General features: G+C 42.3%; 3 protein-coding genes across 8 annotated transcripts; 2 read left to right on the top strand and 1 right to left on the bottom strand.

Moving 5' to 3' along the window:
• The first annotated feature begins 5,425 nt into the window (after positions 1–5,425).
• Positions 5,426–8,979, top strand: LOC147269516 (actin, alpha skeletal muscle A). Its single transcript, XM_086186113.1, has 7 exons — positions 5,426–5,486; positions 6,193–6,329; positions 6,862–7,186; positions 7,542–7,703; positions 7,944–8,135; positions 8,225–8,406; positions 8,541–8,979. Exons 2-7 carry the CDS (start codon positions 6,201–6,203, stop codon positions 8,682–8,684), a joined length of 1,134 nt encoding a protein of 377 aa, XP_086042239.1. The 5' UTR covers positions 5,426–5,486; positions 6,193–6,200; the 3' UTR covers positions 8,685–8,979.
• Positions 8,980–10,036: 1,057 nt separating this feature from the next.
• ccsapb (centriole, cilia and spindle-associated protein b) lies at positions 10,037–14,529 on the top strand. 6 transcript variants are annotated; one of them, XR_015110216.1, is made up of 7 exons: positions 10,589–10,660; positions 10,996–11,339; positions 11,415–11,525; positions 11,945–12,165; positions 12,485–12,580; positions 13,562–13,657; positions 13,776–14,529. XR_015110216.1 is itself a non-coding variant. In XM_086186088.1 (6 exons), exons 3-6 carry the CDS (start codon positions 11,009–11,011, stop codon positions 12,665–12,667), a joined length of 846 nt encoding a protein of 281 aa, XP_086042214.1. In that variant the 5' UTR covers positions 10,583–10,660; positions 10,741–10,793; positions 10,996–11,008; the 3' UTR covers positions 12,668–13,553. The 6 variants fall into 6 exon arrangements, 5 of the variants coding, with proteins under 5 accessions (XP_086042204.1, XP_086042214.1, XP_086042191.1 ...); XM_086186088.1 differs by lacking the exons at positions 13,562–13,657; positions 13,776–14,529 and adding an exon at positions 10,741–10,793 and having other exon boundaries at positions 10,583–10,660; positions 12,485–13,553; XM_086186065.1 differs by having other exon boundaries at positions 13,562–14,529.
• A 24-nt stretch (positions 14,530–14,553) lies between these two features.
• rab4a (RAB4a, member RAS oncogene family) lies at positions 14,554–21,368 on the bottom strand. Its single transcript, XM_086186099.1, has 8 exons — positions 21,228–21,368; positions 20,124–20,204; positions 19,621–19,735; positions 19,104–19,166; positions 18,533–18,687; positions 17,855–17,950; positions 17,547–17,692; positions 14,554–16,929 (listed from the first exon to the last, which is right to left on the bottom strand). Exons 1-7 carry the CDS (start codon positions 21,241–21,243, stop codon positions 17,577–17,579), a joined length of 642 nt encoding a protein of 213 aa, XP_086042225.1. The 5' UTR covers positions 21,244–21,368; the 3' UTR covers positions 14,554–16,929; positions 17,547–17,576.
• Positions 21,369–21,523: the final 155 nt, after the last annotated feature.

Raw genomic sequence — 21,523 nt, 5'->3', positions numbered from 1 at the left:
GACATTAAGATAATCTCCATAATAAATAAAACGCAGTCAGGAAAAGCTTGAAAGGTGCACTTGCCTGACCATTCCTCTGGGCAGTCACTCCTGCTCCACACTCTGGACTGCAGCCAGGTGCTGCAGGTTAGGGGGATCAGTGTACATTCAGTCCATCATGCTAAAATAAAACTTCTTAGTAGTGATGTGAGTGATGTGAGCTCAGCTGTTTCAGGTTGTGTTGATAGAGACCAGACGTCATGCTTTTAGTTTGGTTGGATGCACCACAGGATATGAGAAGATCGCTGGCACAAGTGGATGGCAGCTATTGATTTTATTCAGTTTGAAGACTGTTTATTTAAATGTGAGTTTTTGTCCTGCAAAGAAACAAAGCGCACTGGCATAAAACATTTATTCGCTGTGTCGGCAACAAACTAGATTTCCTTCCGAAGATTTCCGCACTAAATATGAATGCTGTGAATGATGCTGTTGTCCACATCACCATCATGAATGTACGTCTTATTTTAATGAGCAGTGATGCTTGGACAAAGAACTTTTATCTGTTGGTATGATTTTCCTCCCGAGGGAGTCAGAGGAAATGTGAACTAGGTAGCAAATCAGCTGTAGTGAGTGAATTAGCGAAGAAACTTTCAGAAAAGAAATGGTCGCTCCAGGGGGTTCTTGGCAGAAGGAAACAACTGAGTTTTAAGATGCAATCAGTCATTGTTACTATGACTTTGAAAGTGCTGATGCCTCCTTAAAAGGTTGTATTATCTTGCAAGTGTCCTCAAAAGTATATGGAGTTCCTCTCCCTCTTTAAAATAATTTCTGAGTCCGTGATGCGTGTCACCTCAAAACAGAAAATGTCTTCAACATTACTGGAAAGTCCATTGAAGTGCGCGTGTCAGAGCCTTCATGTTTCCACATCACATATGTTTGGGTTACTGGGATCGGGCTTTTTGTGATGTCACAAAACACGTGCTTGTATCGGCCCGCCCTTTTTAAAGAAAGACCAACTTTGACAAGTGAAGCTGCCCTTTCTGGACTTCAGCTCTGTGAAGACAATAAAACTCAAACATGTACTGTAGAAACCAGAGGAATGACATTTTTGAGGTGAACGGGGGACTTTAACAGCCGAGCCAGCAGTTGTGCGCCTGCTCAGCTGGCTCATGCGGCCAACCAGGTGGTGTTCAGGCCTTCATGGGTTTCCAATTCCAGCTCCATGTGCTCCGGCTCCTCTCTCTTTCCTTAGTATTCAGCCGGTGCTATTTGAGGAACTGGAGGAAAGGAGCTTCTGCCCTTTAACACTGTAATAGCACAGGTCACATTGGTCCGCATGTCACAGCAGCTTTGTCAACCATATAAAGGGGATATTAAATGTACAATAAGTCCATGATAAACCATCAAACGGCATCGGTTCCTAGGTTACATAAGCACATCAGCGTGACTGGAAACATGCAGAGGACTACTAGAGGGACATGTGTCTCCATATATAAGAACTGACTCAGACAATCCACTTCTGCATGCAACCAGTGATGGGATGTAAATCTACTAAAGAACCATACTAAAGTACATATTTGTAGTTTTTTTTTTTAAGTACTTTTAAAATCACAGAAATTTCCTGAAGGCTTCAGTCACCAGCTACTGAACAAGTTTTTGTGCCCAAAACTGACGAAATTCAGAAAAAAAAACATTTCGAATGAATTCAAGTACATGTGAGTTCAAACAAATATTGATCACATTATGAGATGAATAATTAATCGGTAAATTTAGAGAAAATTGACATCTACCTCTATCATTGTCAAGAGTATTTTTAACAGCATTTCACCTTGTTTTCATGATTTTGTTAGCGACAGGCCGACAAAATTTTGCAAAATGAGCGCCACCCCCTCATTGAAAAGTAAATTCCTGTTTTTCCATAATGCATTTTCAGAATACTCTCAAATGCTTATTCATGATTATATATTTTACAACTTAAATTAACCTTGTGCTGAATTTCTGCAGGATTCAGCATAATTTTGGTACTCTAGTTTGTAAATAAGCTGCACGAGGCCTCTTTCATCCCTCCGCTGAGCTCCGCGCATCAGTTTCTGCACGATGTCACTTGAGCTGACAGTGAACGAAACCCCTGGCAGCTTGAAGTTCTGCTTTCAGGTACTAGACGTCTCACACAGGGGAAGGGAACACTTCTGGAGAAAGCTAAGAGGAGAATATTGAGACCCTCACCCACTCCTGGTAGCTCTGCTAGCTTGATGCTGGCAGTGAGTATCTTTGTTTTAAAACATCCTCAACTGCTGTGGTTCCAGATCTACGTCATGGTTATGAGATCAGTCGTAAACATGAAGGATGTCACATAAGAGCCTAAACTCTCAAGTTGTGATAGAGTACTTCTTTGTTTTGTCTCAATCTTGTCAAAATCAGCTTTTGCAATTCGTCATGTTAAAGTAGTGGCGCACTCATTCACAGATTTGAATGCACCAGTAGCCTGTAGTTTTCCTTAGTATCAGCAGAGGTCACTGTAACTGCTGGATTCAAAATGACTTCTCTATAAAATCCGTCGTCGGTGTTTGAGCTCTTGAGGCTTCAAGTTGTCCCGTTTGTGTGTATGCTGAGTATCGGATCAGGATTGGCCCCAAAACTATTCCTGATGTCAAAAATCCTCACGGAGCTTATCAACCCACTTAAAATCAGACATTCAGAAAATGCAGGTATCATTTACACTCATCCTTGAATGTGAAAACAGCCTTCCTGTGACAAACTTTTGCACTTCCAAAACTTAGGATACCACTGCTCTTCGCAGGCACAACAGCTGGTGTATCTTTACCAATCAGGAAAAGAAAACTAAAGACTCACTATTACCAATAAAAGAAAAATGCCCTTTTATTGTGGCAGATGGACACAACCTCCACCTCTATCTCAGTCTCCATCTGTAAGTAGCAGAACACTGAATCATCCGTGATCAGTTAATAGAGGTTGTGTACTTTGAACGCTAAAATAAAAAACAATGATCGAGAACGCCCGTCTTCAGCAAGATGTTATACTTGTTCCCTGTTTAAATCCAAAAGCATTTTACGTATTATTAGACTTAAAAACGGCAGGAAACTCACGTACAGCAACAGTACTGCTTCCAGCAAGGCTTGTGCTATTCTTACACCTTCTCTGACACTGTCACCTGCTGTGCTCCTATAAGAAATTAATCTGGAAAAAAAAAAGGTGTAGGTAGCCAAGACAGACTGCTGTAACAAAACCAACCGTCCATTTCCTTCCTGATTTTTACTGGCTAACGAAGTTGCATCTCTCATCACAAAATAGTGGGGGGAAAAAAAACTTCATGTCCAAAGACTTTCCTTCTGCTGGCTTCTTACATATCTTCTCACAGACAAAACTTATTTTTCCTGCCACCTGCTGCACACGCCCTTTCACCTCTCTCCCTCTCTCTCTCCCTCTCCCTCTGTCTCTCCACCCCCTTCACCCAGTCCCCCTGCTCCTCCTCCTCCTGCCCCAACAACTGCCAGCCCATTTACATTTTAGGCCTTTCACAGGCTCTCGGATCCAAAATGGTTCACAACAAGTACATAAAAGTAGCTCAACCTTGCTGTGCAGCCCCTCCACCCACTCCTACCACACACACGCACACACACACACACACACACACACACACACACACACACACACACACACACACACACACACACACACACACACTCTGTCACTACATGCAGCCCCTCAATTTTACTTGTCCAGGTTTGTTTTTGAATATACAAACCTCCGCCACCACACACACCTGGTGAAAATATGCAGCATCAACCAACACCACTTACTTTTCTGTTTATTTCAATTCTCTTTGAACATCTCCAGTCCTGCCATTTGCTGTCCTGAATGTTTCCTGTTGCTTCTAAAATGAGATTCAAGGACAGAAAAGGTTACATGTCAACATTTTTCTGTTCATGACATGAGGGCTAAATATACTGTAACAATTAATCATGCGGTTGTTTTGATGAAAGTCGGTAACCAATTTTGTTGCCAGTGTTTTGAGAGAAAAAAAAAACCCCATCTGAGATCATGAAGATCCACATTCAGCATGAAGTTCTTGTAACATCAGATGCTGTCATCAACTCATTAGTTGTCAATTCTCATGTTGCTCTTACTAAATTCAAGCCTTTTTCCCTCCCCACACTTTTCTCTACAATCCCTCACGTCCTTCAAGGTTATTTTAACCCCCTCTACCACTTCTTTTGGCCCCTCATACAGGAACACTTGCTAACACACATATGCGTGCATGCACACACTCTGAATTTCTTTCTCCCTCCTGCAAGCATACACACAAAACGCTATAGCTTGTGTGCATTCGAGTTATAATTAATCCAACTCCTCAAGATCGGGTTTCAGGAGTCGGCTCCTTCAGTGGCTCCTTCCTTATTTATTCAATCAGGCTCAGAGAGATTTGTGGGAATATCAGACCACGTGGTCTGCGTAGAACTGGACCCTCAAGTATATGAACAGTCAATATATAGTAAGTGACTCCCAAGAACCAGACATTCCTGGCTACCAAGACAGATCCTCAGTGTAGCCACCAATAATCATCTAACGCCAGATTTTATATCTTATCTATTGTCTTGAAGATGGTGACAAATGCATTTACATCTCTAAAGGCAGATTGAAATCTACCAATCAATAGATCGCTCATCAATACAGCGTAATCTGCAGTCACAGGGTTTACTTTTCTTTATATTGGACTCACAGTCTGCAGCACTTAGTGTATGCAGTTATAAATATTACATAGTTGAAATGATTTCGAAATATAATTCATATTTCTAATCTTTAGATGTTATTGCAGTTGTAAAGTACTTGACCAATGCATGCAAGCGGAATTTTCTGAGGTGATTTAGTGTAATTTTGGAGCCTATTGATCCTACTCACAACCATCTTTTTAAATATCACTGTTGCAGCTCAGGGGTTCACCTTTCAGTCAGCGGTGGAGACCCTGGCGCGCTCTGTGGCCTAAATCTGTTCAGATGAGGACAGCATTTTCCCGTTTTAAGGCTGGATGAGGCCTATAGCAGCAAATCTATAACCCTGCTTGGTAGCAACTGGCGTCTCCCCTAGAAACCCCCCAGCAGCCTGCGCGCTCCTTATACGGCCCTCGAGGTGGGACCGCGAGGCTCGATGGGAGGTCAAAGCGACAGTTCCATATATGGCGCGCGCTCTTTCCTCATCGGGGGCGCGCTGCGTCACTTTTGATCCTCCTCTGACACTTGATGGATGGAGATCCCCCCGTCCCTCTGAGGCGCGCCCCCTTACTGTACACCCCATCCTTCCCTCCCCCCAAACTCCCTGGCCTGTCAGTATCCTAATATGGCTGAGGGTCGGGATGGGGGCCAGTGCTGAGGTTTGTGAATGGTGGAGCTTGGGTATAAAAGGTGGAAGGGCCAGCACTGAGGACTGTAGCTGGTTCAGCAGCAGCACTGGTTGGGTCGTTCTCTCCGAGCCGCAGACACACTCCTAAGGTAAGACACCCGCTAGGACCGGCCTCCCCTGAAGCCTCTCACCCAGGTTGAGACATCAGACTTAAAGAGAACCCCAGAGGGGAGCAGAGGTTAGACAGAACCTGCAGGGCTCAGACAATTACAGGACTATTTCTAGAGGAACAATCCACGGAGGCGAAGCTAGACAAGATTTTTGTTTTTGTTTTGTTTTGTTTTTTGTTTTTGGATAGCTGAGCTCAAGAAACCGGATGAGGAAACTGATGAGAGTGGTCTGATACGGCATCTTCATGCCGAAACAGTGACTGAAACAGTTAGATACTAGCGGCCAGTGAAAACCTGAGTAGGTTACCTGCTAACTGAGAACCAGACAAAGAACATGTAGATTTTCCTGATAAGAGCCGCACTAAAGATTAGTCCAAAAGAAGCATAACACAGAACAGGGGTTAGTCGATATATTTTAAGGGAAGTGATGCATCGCCCTGGCCTGCGGTTTAATTCAGGTGTATACGTCATGTGTACTGACCTGATCTGCGCGCCACAGATGCGATTTAACGCAAATATTACATACCACAATATACTTATTGCAATGTTTTAGGACAGATTTTGAAATGACAAGAAACAAAGAGGAGGACACTTCTTCTACAGGGGGATTCATTCATTTGACAGATCGACAGGTGCAGTTAATTGAGTGTCCTGATCTCTTTTCCTTTCTCCCCTCTATCTCCAGAAGCCAACATGTGTGACGATGATGAGACTACCGCACTCGTGTGCGACAACGGCTCCGGTCTTGTGAAGGCTGGGTTCGCCGGAGACGATGCCCCCAGGGCCGTGTTCCCCTCCATTGTCGGCCGTCCCCGTCACCAGGTAAACATGGGAGAAAGCCCCAATAACAGTAGAAACCGAAATTATGAATTATAACACTTGCAATTTTTGAACAACATACAATAATAATACCCACATGTTTAAATATAAAACAATAGCCCATAATGCGATTCAAAATATTGATACAATATTTTGGACATTCAGGCAGTATTTGGCTGATGTATCCAACTGGATTCATTCATAATTTTATATTTCATTTTTTATAATTCAGTTAAAAACTGTTAGGTGATAACAGAGTGGTATTTTCTGGGCCTATCATGAGTCACGTCATGCTGGCTCCTTTCACAACCAGCAATGTGGCCTTTGCCTCCCCCAGGGACAAAATTAGTCACAGATGAACTGTCAGTCAAACAATTGCTCTCTGACTGTATCTGCGACCCTCTCTGTTATTTGGCACATTAGTCGTCCTGTCTTTTTTTAATCTAGACCGAGTGTCCTGGCATCCTCTGGATTATTTCATGTCCCGTCTAACCTTTCCTTTTTTTCTTGCTTTTGCTTTTTCCTCCCCCTTCAGGGTGTCATGGTCGGTATGGGTCAGAAGGACTCCTACGTCGGCGACGAGGCCCAGAGCAAGAGGGGTATCCTGACTCTGAAGTACCCCATCGAGCACGGTATCATCACCAACTGGGACGACATGGAGAAGATCTGGCACCACACCTTCTACAATGAGCTGAGAGTTGCCCCCGAGGAGCACCCCACCCTGCTCACTGAGGCCCCCCTGAACCCCAAGGCCAACAGGGAGAAGATGACTCAAATCATGTTTGAGACCTTCAACGTCCCTGCCATGTATGTGGCCATCCAGGCTGTGCTGTCCCTGTACGCCTCCGGCCGTACCACCGGTAAGATTGTTAGAAAAATTCCTGCACATGACACAGATGCAGCTTCTAAAATAGCTGAATTATTAATGCAACAGGTGAAATAGACATACAAATAATAGATAAAATTATATTACAGTCCCAACACGTACTGTTCAGATAGACATTAACGCGGCAGTTCACATTTTATGCACAACTTTTACGCACAGTCAACCTTCCTGGGATTGTTAACCTGTTACATTTATGACGTCGACACTCGGCGTTTGTTTGTAAATTCTCACACAAGCAGCCACTTGGTCACAAATTCTAAGCTAAAAACATCAATATGTTCGGACATTGGGTTGCCTGTTTGCTGAACTCTTGCCTCACCTCTCTCCAGGTATTGTGCTGGATGCTGGTGATGGTGTGACCCACAACGTCCCAGTCTATGAGGGTTACGCCCTGCCCCACGCCATCATGCGTCTGGACCTGGCTGGTCGCGATCTGACCGACTACCTGATGAAGATCCTGACTGAGCGTGGCTACTCCTTCGTGACCACCGGTAAGAAACCCCGCCCACCAAAACATGAGGCACAATTAATATCACAGTAAACACCACTTTTATTTCCTTAAAATACAACATTTTCATCACTAAATTGTATCAAAGCCCTTCGCTGTATGAAAAGGGTATTTTTTTAAGTTAATCTACTACATGTAGCCATTACGCACACGGCTTTCGAGTGAATCAGTGGGTTACCGTTTGACGCTTTGAATAACAACTCCTCAACTTCTCCCCCCACAGCCGAGCGTGAGATCGTGCGTGACATCAAGGAGAAGCTGTGCTATGTGGCTCTGGACTTCGAGAATGAGATGGCCACCGCTGCCTCCTCTTCCTCCCTGGAGAAGAGCTACGAGCTTCCCGACGGTCAGGTCATCACCATCGGAAACGAGAGGTTCCGTTGCCCCGAGACCCTCTTCCAGCCTTCCTTCATTGGTAAGTTAGAGGTTTTGTCCCCATTAGATAAGTCGTGCCAAGCTGGACTCCTTCCCTCCTCTTAACATTTGTTCTTCTAACCTGACCAGGTATGGAGTCTGCTGGTATCCATGAGACCGCCTACAACAGCATCATGAAGTGCGACATTGACATCCGTAAGGATCTGTACGCCAACAACGTCCTCTCCGGTGGTACCACCATGTACCCTGGTATTGCTGACCGTATGCAGAAGGAGATCACTGCTCTGGCCCCCAGCACCATGAAGATCAAGGTACCTAAAAACAGATGAATACGACCTACAACTTGTACAATTTTGCGGGAAATTTGCGCATGAATTTACGATTCTTATAACATCAACTCTTGGCACTTGGCTTATGCTCTCTCCCCCTCCTTCTCCTCCTCCAGATCATTGCTCCTCCCGAGAGGAAGTACTCCGTCTGGATCGGTGGCTCCATCCTGGCTTCCCTGTCCACCTTCCAGCAGATGTGGATCTCCAAGCAGGAGTACGACGAGGCTGGCCCCAGCATTGTCCACAGGAAGTGCTTCTAAATCCTCCATCTTCTACCTCAGCTTCTCCATCAAGTCCACCATCAGCTGTCAAGAGATCGAGCGAGGAGGGTCAACCTCTGCGGCACAGCAACACACTGCTGTCAACGGACTGTCTGACTGCGCTGTTGACATTCATATGCATTTTGTAACAAGTTAAAATATGCATAGCTGTCTGTTGTATGTGTTGCACGGAGAAAGGCTGTGAAAAACACCACTGAACCATGCATCCACCCAAAGAAAACTTTAATAAAAAAATAACAACAACATGTTGCCCAACACATGTGAATGTAAGTGTATATACATATTAATAATTTATTAAAGTCCATTATTTGGTATTTTGACCTCGATTTGTTTTTTCTATTAGGTGATAAAATAGGAGAGGGGGATTTTTTTCTTAAAAAATATGAAATTAAAAAGAAATCGTTCAAATGGTAGCACATTTCATCCACACATGGCTACCTGCAAAGGTGTCTTACATAATTTTATATGAAAAAAAATTAAGAATTCCAAGAATCTACTGAGAAAATAAAACAAAATAATACAATCAGGCCAAAGATAAGAGGCCTAATGATGGGAGGTCAGCTACTGAAATTCCGGCTTCCCTATAAATCTGCAATATTATCGAGGGGGAGTTCAAGGAGTTCGAGTACTGGCTCCCCGCATTAGGGGAAGGTGGGGGTCTCTCAGTGTCCCATTAGCCACTGCAGGGTGGTTGGGTGCTGTTGGGTGACAGAGGTAGTGAAAGGCGACGCCTTTTAAACTTGGACATTCGGAGTCTGACTTGCCAGGAATGTGCTCAGGCAGCAGCAGCCCCGCATTAGCCCCAGTGGATCAGTGGCATAGGGGACACTCGACACCTTGCTCTGCAACAATCCTGTGGAGCTGCCTGTCCCGCACGACCGTGCGCGTTGCCCCTGGGTCCCAGACCATCTTTAGACAAAACTGGAACCGGTGCTCAGCGGGGCACCTCAACACACCCTGCCTTATATGCATACATGCTTGAGGTCTAGGCGCGGGTTTGAGTCTGGAATAAAGCACTCTGTTGTGCCTCAACTTGAACACTACGATAAAACATATTTAAATGAACAGTGGATTCAGCTGATGTGGAGATTTGGGAGCTATAATTGCTCATTAGAGAAATACCTGATTTGATAAGCCACCATTATGACTGTGGGAAAATGTAAAGTAAAATAAAATCTAGTAGAATACATTAATCTAGTTGTCCTCCACTCATTTGTGTCAAACAGTCACCAGCCAAATTGCTTTATTCCAGCTCTGACCGCATTTCTGACATCCTCAGCCCACCTGTTGCGAGTGTGTTTGGCTTTTTAAAAACGTCTTGGAGGGGGCGGAGCTTATAGAGACATTACAGCAACACCATGAACGCCATCTGTTCCCTGATCTGCTCTACTCCGCTTCCGTGAAACCGGAGCCCTGTGTAAGTATACCTGACTGTTCACCAAATTAGATACTCGCAAACCGGAATATCTGCTGTCAAGCTTTGCTCGCCTGTAGACGGGAGTCGATGGATTGTCAAAGATTGGCATTCACTAGGCCAGATAGCGAACGCTGACATGTCATCACTGGCTCTGATATCTATAAATAACACCAGCGCATTGTCACTAGGAGAGGATAATAAAACAACGGAAAAATAATTAACTAGTGTACCGTTATAGTGTAAAGCACGTTTACTGTCACAAATGGCGATTCAATTTACGCTTGTTAATCATCGTTGGATAAAACCAGTATATGCAAGCAACAAACGAATGAGGTTGTAGTGGTATTTCAGACAGAATATCCGAAAACCTGCAGGATTTTCATGGTGCGACTGCTGCCGACTCTTAATTTGGAGAATTCAGCAACAGCCGTTCTGATCTCCGCAGCCAATCAGAGGCGGAGGGGAAGTTACGTCATCAGTTGCTAATGTTAGCGTTGAAACGTGCGATCGAATTGTTTGCTAGAGCAGGCTATTACAGGTAAACACAGATTCTGGTTACAAAGTAGATATCTTTGAGTTGCAACGTCTTGAAAACAATAAGTTTATTTTCATCTCCAGGCCGCCAGGGCGTGCTAACCGAGGGTAGAGGCGGAAGTAGGCGGGTCTTGCTGGTGAGATGCTCTGCTATTGGTCGTAGACGCCCTCACGTTTTGGTTTAAATGTCTGGCGGTGAAAACAAACTCAATGAGAACGCGTCATCTAGTGTATGAGGGTCTCGTTTTCTGATTATTTATACAAATTTTTTTTTTTGCGATGCAGCAATTTTGCAATATAATAATTGTCAGTCTTAATTGACAATTGTGATCTGCTCAGTTTTTTTTTAAAGATGGTGACCAAGAGGATTCGTTCCGAGTACATGAAGAAATTCAAAGACCCCAAATGGGAGACCTACTCCAAGTGTTACGAGGAGATGCTGAAGTATCGGCTAACCCGCAGGCTCCTGGAGCACACGCACAATCCCTGGTTCTGGAGCGGCTCAGACAGCGACTCGGACTCTGGAGGGAGAAGCCCTGCTGCACCCAGCAAGAACCAGGTGCAGTGTGCCACCAGAGGCCGCACAGAGGCCGAGCAAAAGGAGTGTGAGGGGGCGAAGACTCAGCCAAGGGACGTTCCCAGGCTTCCCCTGCTTGGGGAGGAGAATGTGTCTGGAGAGCAAGGTAACGAGATGAACGTATGACATAAACTGTCCGACGTTGATTTGGTTGTTAAGTAAAATTATTTACTACTCTTAGGTTGTCATCTTCACGGAGAGACAAACACAGCGGAAGAGGAGAGAGATGAGCAGAGAGCCATTAATGGAGGCAGCAAACAGATTACAGTCGCACACACAGAACAAAACCCAGGTAAATCAGAGAGAAAAGTACTGTTTGCTCTTTGTTCACCAACTGATTCCAAAACTCTGAAAAAGCTTCCTGTCTTTTAATATCAGTCTCTGTCCATGAATCTCTTTGCACATTACAGATGGGTGCAGATGTTAATACTCCTTTTAAATACAATTCTGTCAGATATTTTAAAATTTAACAACCACTTTGGCAGAGAGCTGATTTTTTATAAATGCAGATATAATCTCTATGACAAAACACAGTTAAAGGTTGTGTAATTTGTCGAGCAGTCCTGTGAAATGTGTTGCAGATGTTATTGCTCCTGTTGATCTACGGTGAGTTGAATTTTCCTGTCTAAGAAGGCGCAAAGATTTCTACTGTAATCATGACAAACAAACCTGCTATTTTGAAGTTGCTTAACCTCTTGTTTCTACATGCAGAGACAGACCCTGGAGGTCCCGGGCCACAGCAGAGCAAACTCTCTAAACTAACTAAACAAACTCGATGCCACCAGCGGGTCAAGCCTGTTGTGCCACAGCTGCCCAGGGAGGAAAATAAGGAGGGTAGACATCCGTTTGCTCTCTATGGTTCAGGCGAGAAGGACGCTGACATCGCAAGCAGAAAGACGCACAATGTTGGACCTGTTGCTTCAACGAATGAGGTGTCTTCCTTTCTGTAGTTGACACGAGGGCTCACGCTCATCACAATGTTTTGTTTTGTTTTTTTTGAAAGAGGGGATTAAGTCCAAAACACCAATACTCTTAAGTCTTTGTCATTAGTGACAAAAAAAAGCATCAATTTAATACCTGGGACAAACAAAGGTTTTATATTTTTGCTTGGGAAAAAAAAATCAGTCAGACAATGAATCAGTCATAATTGTCTGCTATTTTCTTTCAGTCTTTTAATTGTTGCAGCTCTATTAAACACGTCATGATTGATGAAAAGTGTCAACAAGGACTGATTATTTATTTTCCTTGCAGATCCACGAGTCAGCCCTGCGGGCTAGGACCAGGCGGGCGGTGGAGCGCCAGATCCAGACCCAGAGAAACGAGCGCCGCAGAGCCAAGTCTGCAGATGTGAGCAAAGCCAGAAAGCTGGTTCAACCTGAGTTCAACCCCTGGCTCACCGAGTACATGCGTTGCTTCTCCGCTCGCTCCCGATGAATCTCACTCACAGAAACACACATACAGCAGAAATAGTTTCACTAGAATAAAACAAACACGCCATTATTGCCTAGAACCTGCGAAGCTGAAATACTAATTAATAAATGATAGAACACAGGGAGGTTTTTTTTTTTTTATTGAGAGCTATGAATTCATCTCTCTGACATACAGGGTGTTAAATTCACTCTGTGGCTTATTGCCGAGAATAGCTTGTTTTTTATGAAAATCAATTTCTAATTAAAACATTAACATTTGGCAGATGAAAAATAATTTTATAATTATATAATCAAAAAAAATATAGACTAACTGGCAGAGTCCAAAATAATATACAGCCATACTTTGATTAAATTCCCTTTAAACATAGGCAGAATAAGATGTGAACATATTTTTAATCAGAGGTGTTTTACTACAGTGAATACAATGGCAGCATGTCTGAATAGATTTAGCCACATTTAATGATGTTTTGTGAGAAAATGTGTTGGACTGCACATCACTTATTGTATATGAAAACACAGGTTGTGTGTTTTTGAAAAAAAAAATTCTCGAATTATACAGCTTTTTTTGTGGGGACTGCTGATGTAGATATGACTGTTGTCACTCTGTTATTTCTTAAATGCACATTAACACTTTGGTGAGTTGTGGATTAATAATGTGTTTGTTCATTATTTCTGGTAATGTGCTTCTAACTAATCAATCAACTTGGTGCTAACCAACCTGTATGAGGCGGGGAGATACTTTAAAAGCCATTGGATGACTGTGAAATGTGTTTCTGTGACACTGAGGATACAGCAGCATCAAGTGGTCGCATGTCCCTGAAGTGAGAAGTCACATTAAATATGACTTGCAGCTAAATGGGGTTTTTGTGTGAAGCTCTTTTTTTTTTTTTTTTTTTAGAGATTAAACAATTTGAGGGTGGATATAAAGCCAAACCCCCAGTAATGTGAATCTTGCAGAAAGAAAAAGAGCTCAGATTGCTAATTTACTGCCAAGGTAAGCAGCAGATTCTCCAAAGCGCACTTTGATCTACCACCATTCACTCATTTTGTAGAATTCTGCATTTGTATTTTTGAATCTGAGCACTTAAAAATGTTATTCGTATTTACACTAGAAGACAGAATGGGACTTTCAGTCCTTTGCATGATGGGGCTGAACTGCAGGATCTCATTTCTGCAGTGGATTCAGCTTCACACTCTGGAGTCTGCAGGCTACGGTGATGGATGTTGATGTGATTTCACTGTACAATAAATGATGCTTGTGCTTTACAGTGGACCATTTAAAAGAATGTTGTGTTTTTGCGCCTCTATAGTCCAGTATTCCTTTATTTCATTGTGTAGAAGTGTTTACCAGCGTTATAGTTCTGAATATACAGAACTTGCTTCGAACTAAAGATGTAAAATGTTGTGCAATATTCTGAAACTGAAATGCGTGTAGGTGTGTTGAACTTTGACAATCTCAGAGAGCTGGAGCCAAACTCGACCCTGTTTCATCACTTCATTGAAGTCGAGGATAGACCCTACTTTGTTCTTACAGGTTTAGTAGGTTGTGTCAATCTCAAAAGATCCATTCCACTGAGGAACTGTAATCAGGAAATGTACATTATTTATGACCAATAATACTATGTTAGCAGAACTACTAATGTCTCTACTCAAGTATTCTAGCAACTCCATGGTTGTAGTAGTCGTAGTATACTCTAAGTGATAACCAAAAGCACAGACAGATTTAATTCACTTGCAAGAGCTAATAAATGTTAATTTGACCCAATAAACTGTAAAAGTACACTTACATTCTAGTGTTTATATTACAGACTTGTACCTAAAGGATGGTTCAAACAATGTTGTGCAACGTTTTTAATAAATTACTTTTCCACCCATCTCTTCCTTTTACTATTTGTCTCAAACTAATGTACATACTTTTTTCCTTTACAAGAAATCAATCGACGTCCTCCGTGAATTCAAAAGCAAGCAACTTTCAAGAGTAAATGATGGATTTGTAGTTTTATTTTAAAAACATATGCTTTTATCATACACAATAAATAAATCCGTGATATCCATAATGATGAGAAAAACTGGCATACATAAATAGAAACTAGATGACATAAACACAAGACAGGGACCTGATGTAGAGTAACTACCAGGTCAAACACTTATGGATATTCTTAATTTTAATTCCTAATTCCTATCATTTGCTTGATTTAAAAGTTCATTCAGGTTAGTTTTTTTTTTTTACATCTCAAGGGTGCAATGTAAAAAAAAACAACATAAAAATAACATCAAAATACTCCAACACCTGCCTTTGCTCATTAAAACTAAATCTTAAGGATATGTACAAAAAAATCCTTAAATTAAACATTTTAAATGCTATTAAGAGCTTCGAGTGGCTGAAAATAAGAGAAACCTGATCAAATAAGCCAAATAAATCTCAAAGTACGTCAGACAGTTTCAATCTGAACATTGAAATTTACTCGCTTAGTTTTACCCCAGCAGGAATTCATGTAAACAAGCAACATTTAAGAGGACGTTAAGTTGTAACTGAAATCCTTTGGACCAAATGTGGTTCACTGTCAGATATGGCGTTTACCTTTAAAAGTGAGCTGAAGAAACATGATGCAGTTACACTCCAGATGTGCTCACGAGTATTTCAGCCTGGCTCTGTCTGTTTGTTTTTTTCCAAATCTATGATCATATAGAATGATATTTTCCCACATAGGAGTTCATCAGTGATGTAATCAACGTCGACAAATCGCATTTACAAATATACAAATGGCTGCAAAGATACTGCCCATCTATACCGCTTTTGTGTTAACAATGTACTGTAGCTTCACATGATAATAATACAATGGACGATGAAACAGATGCTGAATATGATACCTACTTCAATATACATATAATATCTCTTCATAATGAAATACTCTGTTGGAGCAAACATGCGTCAATCTCTATATATACAAACATTTTACAGTGTTAAGAAGCAGCAGGGGGATAGGGAGAGAGAAAATATTCTCAGAATGGGCATGAATGTCTATTATACTCCATTAGAAATAAAAAGTACAAATGTGTAAGATGATTGGAGAGTATTCTGTGAGCTCACAAATGTGTTGTCCAATCCAAACACGAACGTCAAGCCATTGGAACACGTGCAGAACCGTTTGACAAATGCACAAATCACAACCTGAAGAAATACTATAACATTTTCTTAACTTTCTTGTACATATAAATCTGCACATATTCGTTATGTTCTTCATTTATTGACAGACTTTTAAATGTGTGCTCATGGATCATTTGATAGACACGGATCCAGCTACGCTCGAGATTCTTTTCAAATCTCAAGTGCCAAACAGATCCACACACGCGAGCATATTAGAGCCGTTTGAAAATTACAGTGAATGTATTTTCTGTAAATTCTTGTGCCATTTTAAGAAAGGGAGTGACATTTTCCTGAAGAGATGGAAATAGACTACTGGAGTATCAGATAATTGACTCATAAATATCTGAAGGATTTGCAATATAAATAAAGTTATGTTTAAAGTTTCAGTAGTTTGATTTATCGGTTTAGCTTTATTTTAAACCTGCTCGGTGTATGAGAGGGAACTCTAACATGCATTTGTTGGTTTCAAAAATTGCAAACAAATCATTGTACACATTTATAAATCTTATTTTTCATCTGAGGATCTTGTAAAACACATTTGAGATCATTATGACTCTATTTTCTCTCCATTGATATTAAGAGACAGGAAGGTGGGAAGTTGCGAGACAAAAGGAGCGGATGAGACCAGTAAGTGAGAGATGAGGTCCTCTATGTGCCTGGGGTGCCTTTCTGGATATGATGAGAGGAGGGTGTGCACTGTGTACGAGAGTCACTGGACTGTTAGTGGTGTGTTTAATACAAGGAAGCAGGCAGTCAAGTTGGTGGTACAGTTGGTTAACAAGGGTCACAGACTGGATTTAGTCAGAGGGTCAACAGGGCCGAGCTGGATGCAAGTAAGTTACATGGATGTCAGGCATTCACATCCTGATACGAAGGAGATGTAGGTTTTGGTCCAATAGCAGAGAGGGTTGGTGGGGGAGATTCTCAGAGTTCTGGAGGGGCAGGATTTGGGACTGTTGGAGGGGGGTGGGGGTGGGGAGGTGGTCTGAGGGTTCAGTGTGGAGATTGAAGATCAAAAAGGTCAGGGAGGGGTCACCTGCATAAACAACCTGAACCCAAGGATTTTTGGGTCTCTCATTGTGGTTCTTCTCTTGGTCTTCACAAACCTGTCTAACACACTAGCACACACACACACAGACACACACACACAGACACACACACACGTTAACATCACTGCAAGCAGCAACGTCGAGGTAATTATCAACTGTGAATCAACAATGAGAATTTCTCTTCCATCACTGGAGGTCATTCCTCTGCACCAGTCATCTCCACACACCAAAGAGCCCAACTGCTACATCTATTCATGATGATATAAATAATGATATAAAGGACCACAGTTTTGTCCTCGATGGGCACTGTGGATCTATCTGATAGAAATGATCATGGTGTGTGTGCATCTTAACCATCTGGTGAGACATGGTCTTTATAAAATTTATTAACAACAGTAACATTGTCCAGACAGTGAGAGAAGACAGACCAAGTATCTGTGTGTGGATCATGGATCAATGCATTTATTCAGGCTGCAGGGTTTGTAAATCACATGATGAGCAACGGGAGCGTAGAGGAAGAGGAATGGTCAGCTATGAGCACAAGTTAACAACAGAAGCTCTAAATCCTTGAGAAATCAAATAAATATTAAAAAAAACTGTCAGAAACATGACATATCTGACTCCATCACCTGTCATGCACACACATCAGTTTAAAGACAAACCCATTTGCAATCTCAGTTTCTTACCTAAATGGTGCATGTTGCCGGGTCCACAAACTAGCAGCCACATTCCTGGGCGCCCTGCGGCTGAGCACGACGAGGAGAACGGAGCTGCCGTAATGCTGCGTCTCCGTACTGGATACCTGATCCCATCCTCTCTGGATCCAGCTCCCCTAGAAATGAGACAAAAGATGAGTGGCGAGATAATGCAACGTCTAACACTGCAATGCAATGACACAGACTCTTGCTGATCTCTGAAAACTGCTTTAGTGCAGGAACCCACAGTGGCCTGGTGGAATTGGAAGGGACTTAGGTGTTAGGATCAGAGTTCCTACCTGACTCTATCTTGTTGAGGATTTTTCGAGCGCACTGGACAAACGCCTCCTCAACGTTCTCCCCCGTTAGAGCGCTGGTCTCCAGGAACATCAGTTCTGAAACACACATTAATCTGTCTTCACATCATGCTCGGCACATCTGACTAACAGACTGTAATCATGGGATAATAACCCATAAAATCAGAGTACACAAAAGGCATGTAGAGATCTTCATCCCAATACAAGGTCTTGCTGGAGTTTTCACAGCATATTAAAAATATGCCGGTCTCACTGCAGAACCACGCAGCTCTGGCTACAAGCTGTTAAAATTTTTGTCTGGCCTTTGTGACAGAAGAGAAGATGAAAGCTGCATTCCAAACATTTCTGAGGGAAACTCCAGCTATGGCCTTATCAGTCATGGGTCAGACTGTGCTCTCTGGCATTTACTTGGATTGTGAATGGAAATTCATGTAAAATATCGATTCTTTTAGAAGGTCAAATATAATATGATTATTGGGGCCAATCATCTATGTAAAAGTATGCTATCAGGCACTCTTAGCGATACACTAATTTGACCAAAAGCAGGATAACTGTTAGCAGAACTTGAGACCCGAGAAACACTCAGGTCTGGTGCTCCCTTCTCCTGAATACATGCAGACGACCAAACAGTCCGATCAGACCAACAGCTCTCCAGCTTACCGTTCTCTTGAGCGAAGCGTGAAGCTTCCAGGAAGGTCACTTCTCTGTCAGCGTCCAGATCCTTCTTGTTTCCACACAGAATGATGACGATGTTCTGACTGGCCAGCATCCTGGCGTCGCTCAACCACGTGGTCAGAGCGTTGTAAGTCTCTCGGCTGCAGAGACAAAGACACACACGTCCGAGAGATAACTTCACACTGCCCGTGAGAGAGGGACTTTGTAAATGTGAGCTCCAATTTAAAAAAACAAACATTTACAATCACTGTCTTATGTTTGTGTGCTTCTGCCGACCAGGCACACAAGTTACAATTGTCTCTCACGAGTTTGTAAAATCTGCTTGCAAGTCTTGAGCTATGGCCAAAAATATGAGGTCACTGTGACCTTCGACCTCGAAGACTGAATCAGGTCCTCCTTTCAGCCCAAGTGGATGTGTGTGCCAAATTTGATGAAATGGGAAAATGCATACATATGAGTGCTGCACAAATAAACAACCCTAGGACATGACGCCTGGCTGTTGTCAGGGTGGAGGCACCAAAGCAGGGAAAATCTGGAGTCTTGCTTGCTAATTGACCTGGTGATATCGTAGACCAGCAGGGCTCCAGCTGCTCCTCTGTAGTAACTTCTGGTTACAGACCTGCAAGACACACAGATACACACAAACAGTCAATACTAATGAGATGTCAGACACATAAGTACTTCCTGTACCATCAACCGTACAATTAATGCAATTAGAACAATCAATTTCAATCCCTTTCATCAAGCATCACAATAAGGTGCATAATAAAATGATAACACACTGCAGAAAATACGCACAAATACTAATGACTGGCTTTAAATCCACTGGTACCAAAGTCATTGACTAAAAAGGTTACATATGGGGATTCACATGTTGACAGTTATAATGTTGGTATATTATTTGAAACGGAAAGTGCATATGAATGAGAACTAGTAAAAACACATTTGTAAATATGCCAGAGTTAGCAGAAATGCTAATTTACATCCTTAGCCCCTCGGCAGGTAGATAACTTATGTATGTAAATTAGGTTGCCCCTGGATGTGCCATCAGATTCATGGAGTTTTTTCCGTACCTGAACCGTTCTTGTCCCGCAGTATCCCAGATTTGTAATTTGACCATTTTGTTGACCACGCTGATGATTTTAGAGCCAAACTCCACACCGATTGTGTGGTTGGATTCATCCTTAACTGGAAAAAAAAAAAAAAAGCACAAACGCAATCCAAAAATTCACAAATGAGATGTATCGTGATGAGCTGGAGCTCTGACATCTCTTGAAAATAAGCCTATAGCAGAAGATGAGTTACTACAGAACCTCCATCTTTGTCTCTGAACTACACTTTCAAAAGTGAAACTAACCTCTGGTATATGTTAATAGGATTCTTGAGCTCTGACTTCATTGATGTCGACACATTTATCACCGAACTACATCAAACACTACAATGTAGCAGAAACTATGAGTAAATTAGAATGTGTTTGATGTCTTAAGAATAGAACGCAGTGTTTTGCTTTGTCCAACACTTTTGCACCATGTAACATTGCAACACAAGTCAAAGTATGGAATATCTGTAGACTTACATCTCTTTTCTATGAACTGATGCAGCAGACAGGATTTGCCTGTTCCAGCATTCCCAATCACCAGAAATTTAAACAGGAAATCTGGAGAGGGAAAACAGAAATCACAGCTCTGATATTCTCTACAACAGACACGAAGACATGATTTGTTTACTGTTCTGTTAAACATGATTTTCACAGGGTGCTGAGCGATGTGATGACAAAAAAATGCTAGCACTGCAAAATTCCAGTGCATCACAAAACACAAAAACCAACATGAGTTTACTAGCAGTCATACTAGAGACCGACCACAACAGGATTTTTCAGGCCGATAATGGTTTAAGAAATAGGGAGTAAAAGAACTGTACAACTGATTTATTGCCAATACTTTTTGTAATGATCCTTCAAATTAATATATAAACCTCTTCACAGGAAGGAAGAGCATTTCGCTGTTTAAAAATCGTTCTTCTCGTCCAAAATAACAACAGTGCACTGAAATAATAGCCGTCACTGATAATGAAATAGTTTTCAATTTATCAAAGCAATTTCTTTCCTTTCTTATATTCTGTCAAATACAAATACTTTATATTAGCACTTATAGGGATACAATATCGGCAGACATCAGTGGCCACACACATGTATTGCTCGGGTTCAAATTTGTACATGCAAATTAATCCATAATTTCTAATAATATGGACACACACTAATATGACGCTTCACTGCAGAAGTGCACTGGTGTCCTTGTTTCACCGTCTCACAGAAGTGGATCTTAATCCACCCTGCCAGTATACTATCTAGTACACAGGATACATAACACACAGGAGGTCTTCACGCCAGCTTCATCATCCTCTCCCTGTGTCCGGGTGTCAGCTTCCCGTCCACCTCTGAGGGGATTTCTAGACACACAAACTCCACACATGTAGTTTAACCAGCACCCTCAACTCTACTGTACGACCCCTGTCATGATACTGACGCTGACACGGAATTTATAACGCCAGTAAGGCCAGTTTACCAATGGCTAGGCTAGCCTGTCAGCTAATTATTTACGATGACAAAAGCCCTTTCGACACACCTTCCGATCCCCGTCTCTGAGATCGATACTGGCCACCTGCAAATGAGTCTCCTTACCGTAAGACTCCGACATCGCCAGTGTGGCGTCTGGGCAGTATAAGGGACCGAGGGAAAAACAGAGGGTTGATAGAAGGATAGCTAGCAAAGTAAAGGGAAATAGTCCCGTTGATGATTTCCGCGGAATACAGCTGATTTTCCCGTCCGACTTCCCGTACGTGTTTTGTTATTTCAAAATAAAGGCCACTTCAGTAGACGGTTGTAATTACTGCACTAGGATGGTGCTCATTTTTATGAACACGACTCAAATATTAATTAAACTAGCTCCAGCGTTGACGGTGATGCCACTCAGGGTC

The sequence above is a fragment of the Aulostomus chinensis genome, chromosome 2 (genome assembly GCF_037954235.1).
Source record: "Aulostomus chinensis isolate RoL2024-O1b breed Wild chromosome 2, RoL_Achi_v1.0, whole genome shotgun sequence".
Taxonomy (NCBI): Eukaryota; Metazoa; Chordata; class Actinopteri; order Syngnathiformes; family Aulostomidae; genus Aulostomus; species Aulostomus chinensis.
Note: the sequence above shows the minus strand (reverse complement) of the source record. Positions and strands in the feature narration are given on the sequence as shown.

Bases quoted from the DNA above. Each gene is read 5' to 3' on its own strand.
- ccsapb (XM_086186047.1), top strand. From the start codon at position 10,608: ATGTTAGCGTTGAAACGTGCGATCGAATTGTTTGCTAGAGCAGGCTAT. The intron at 10,661-10,995 runs GTAAACACAGAT...TGATCTGCTCAG, and splicing joins GCTAGAGCAGGCTATTACAG to TTTTTTTTTAAAGATGGTGA. The intron at 12,166-12,484 runs GTGTCTTCCTTT...TTTTCCTTGCAG, and splicing joins CTGTTGCTTCAACGAATGAG to ATCCACGAGTCAGCCCTGCG.
- LOC147269516 (XM_086186113.1), top strand. From the start codon at position 6,201: ATGTGTGACGATGATGAGACTACCGCACTCGTGTGCGACAACGGCTCC. The intron at 7,704-7,943 runs GTAAGAAACCCC...CTCCCCCCACAG, and splicing joins CTACTCCTTCGTGACCACCG to CCGAGCGTGAGATCGTGCGT. The intron at 8,407-8,540 runs GTACCTAAAAAC...CTCCTCCTCCAG, and splicing joins CCAGCACCATGAAGATCAAG to ATCATTGCTCCTCCCGAGAG.
- rab4a (XM_086186099.1), bottom strand. The intron at 19,167-19,620 runs GTACGGAAAAAA...TGTGTCTTGCAG, and splicing joins GCGGGACAAGAACGGTTCAG to GTCTGTAACCAGAAGTTACT. The intron at 17,951-18,532 runs GTAAGCTGGAGA...TGTGTGTTTCAG, and splicing joins ACGCTTCGCTCAAGAGAACG to AACTGATGTTCCTGGAGACC.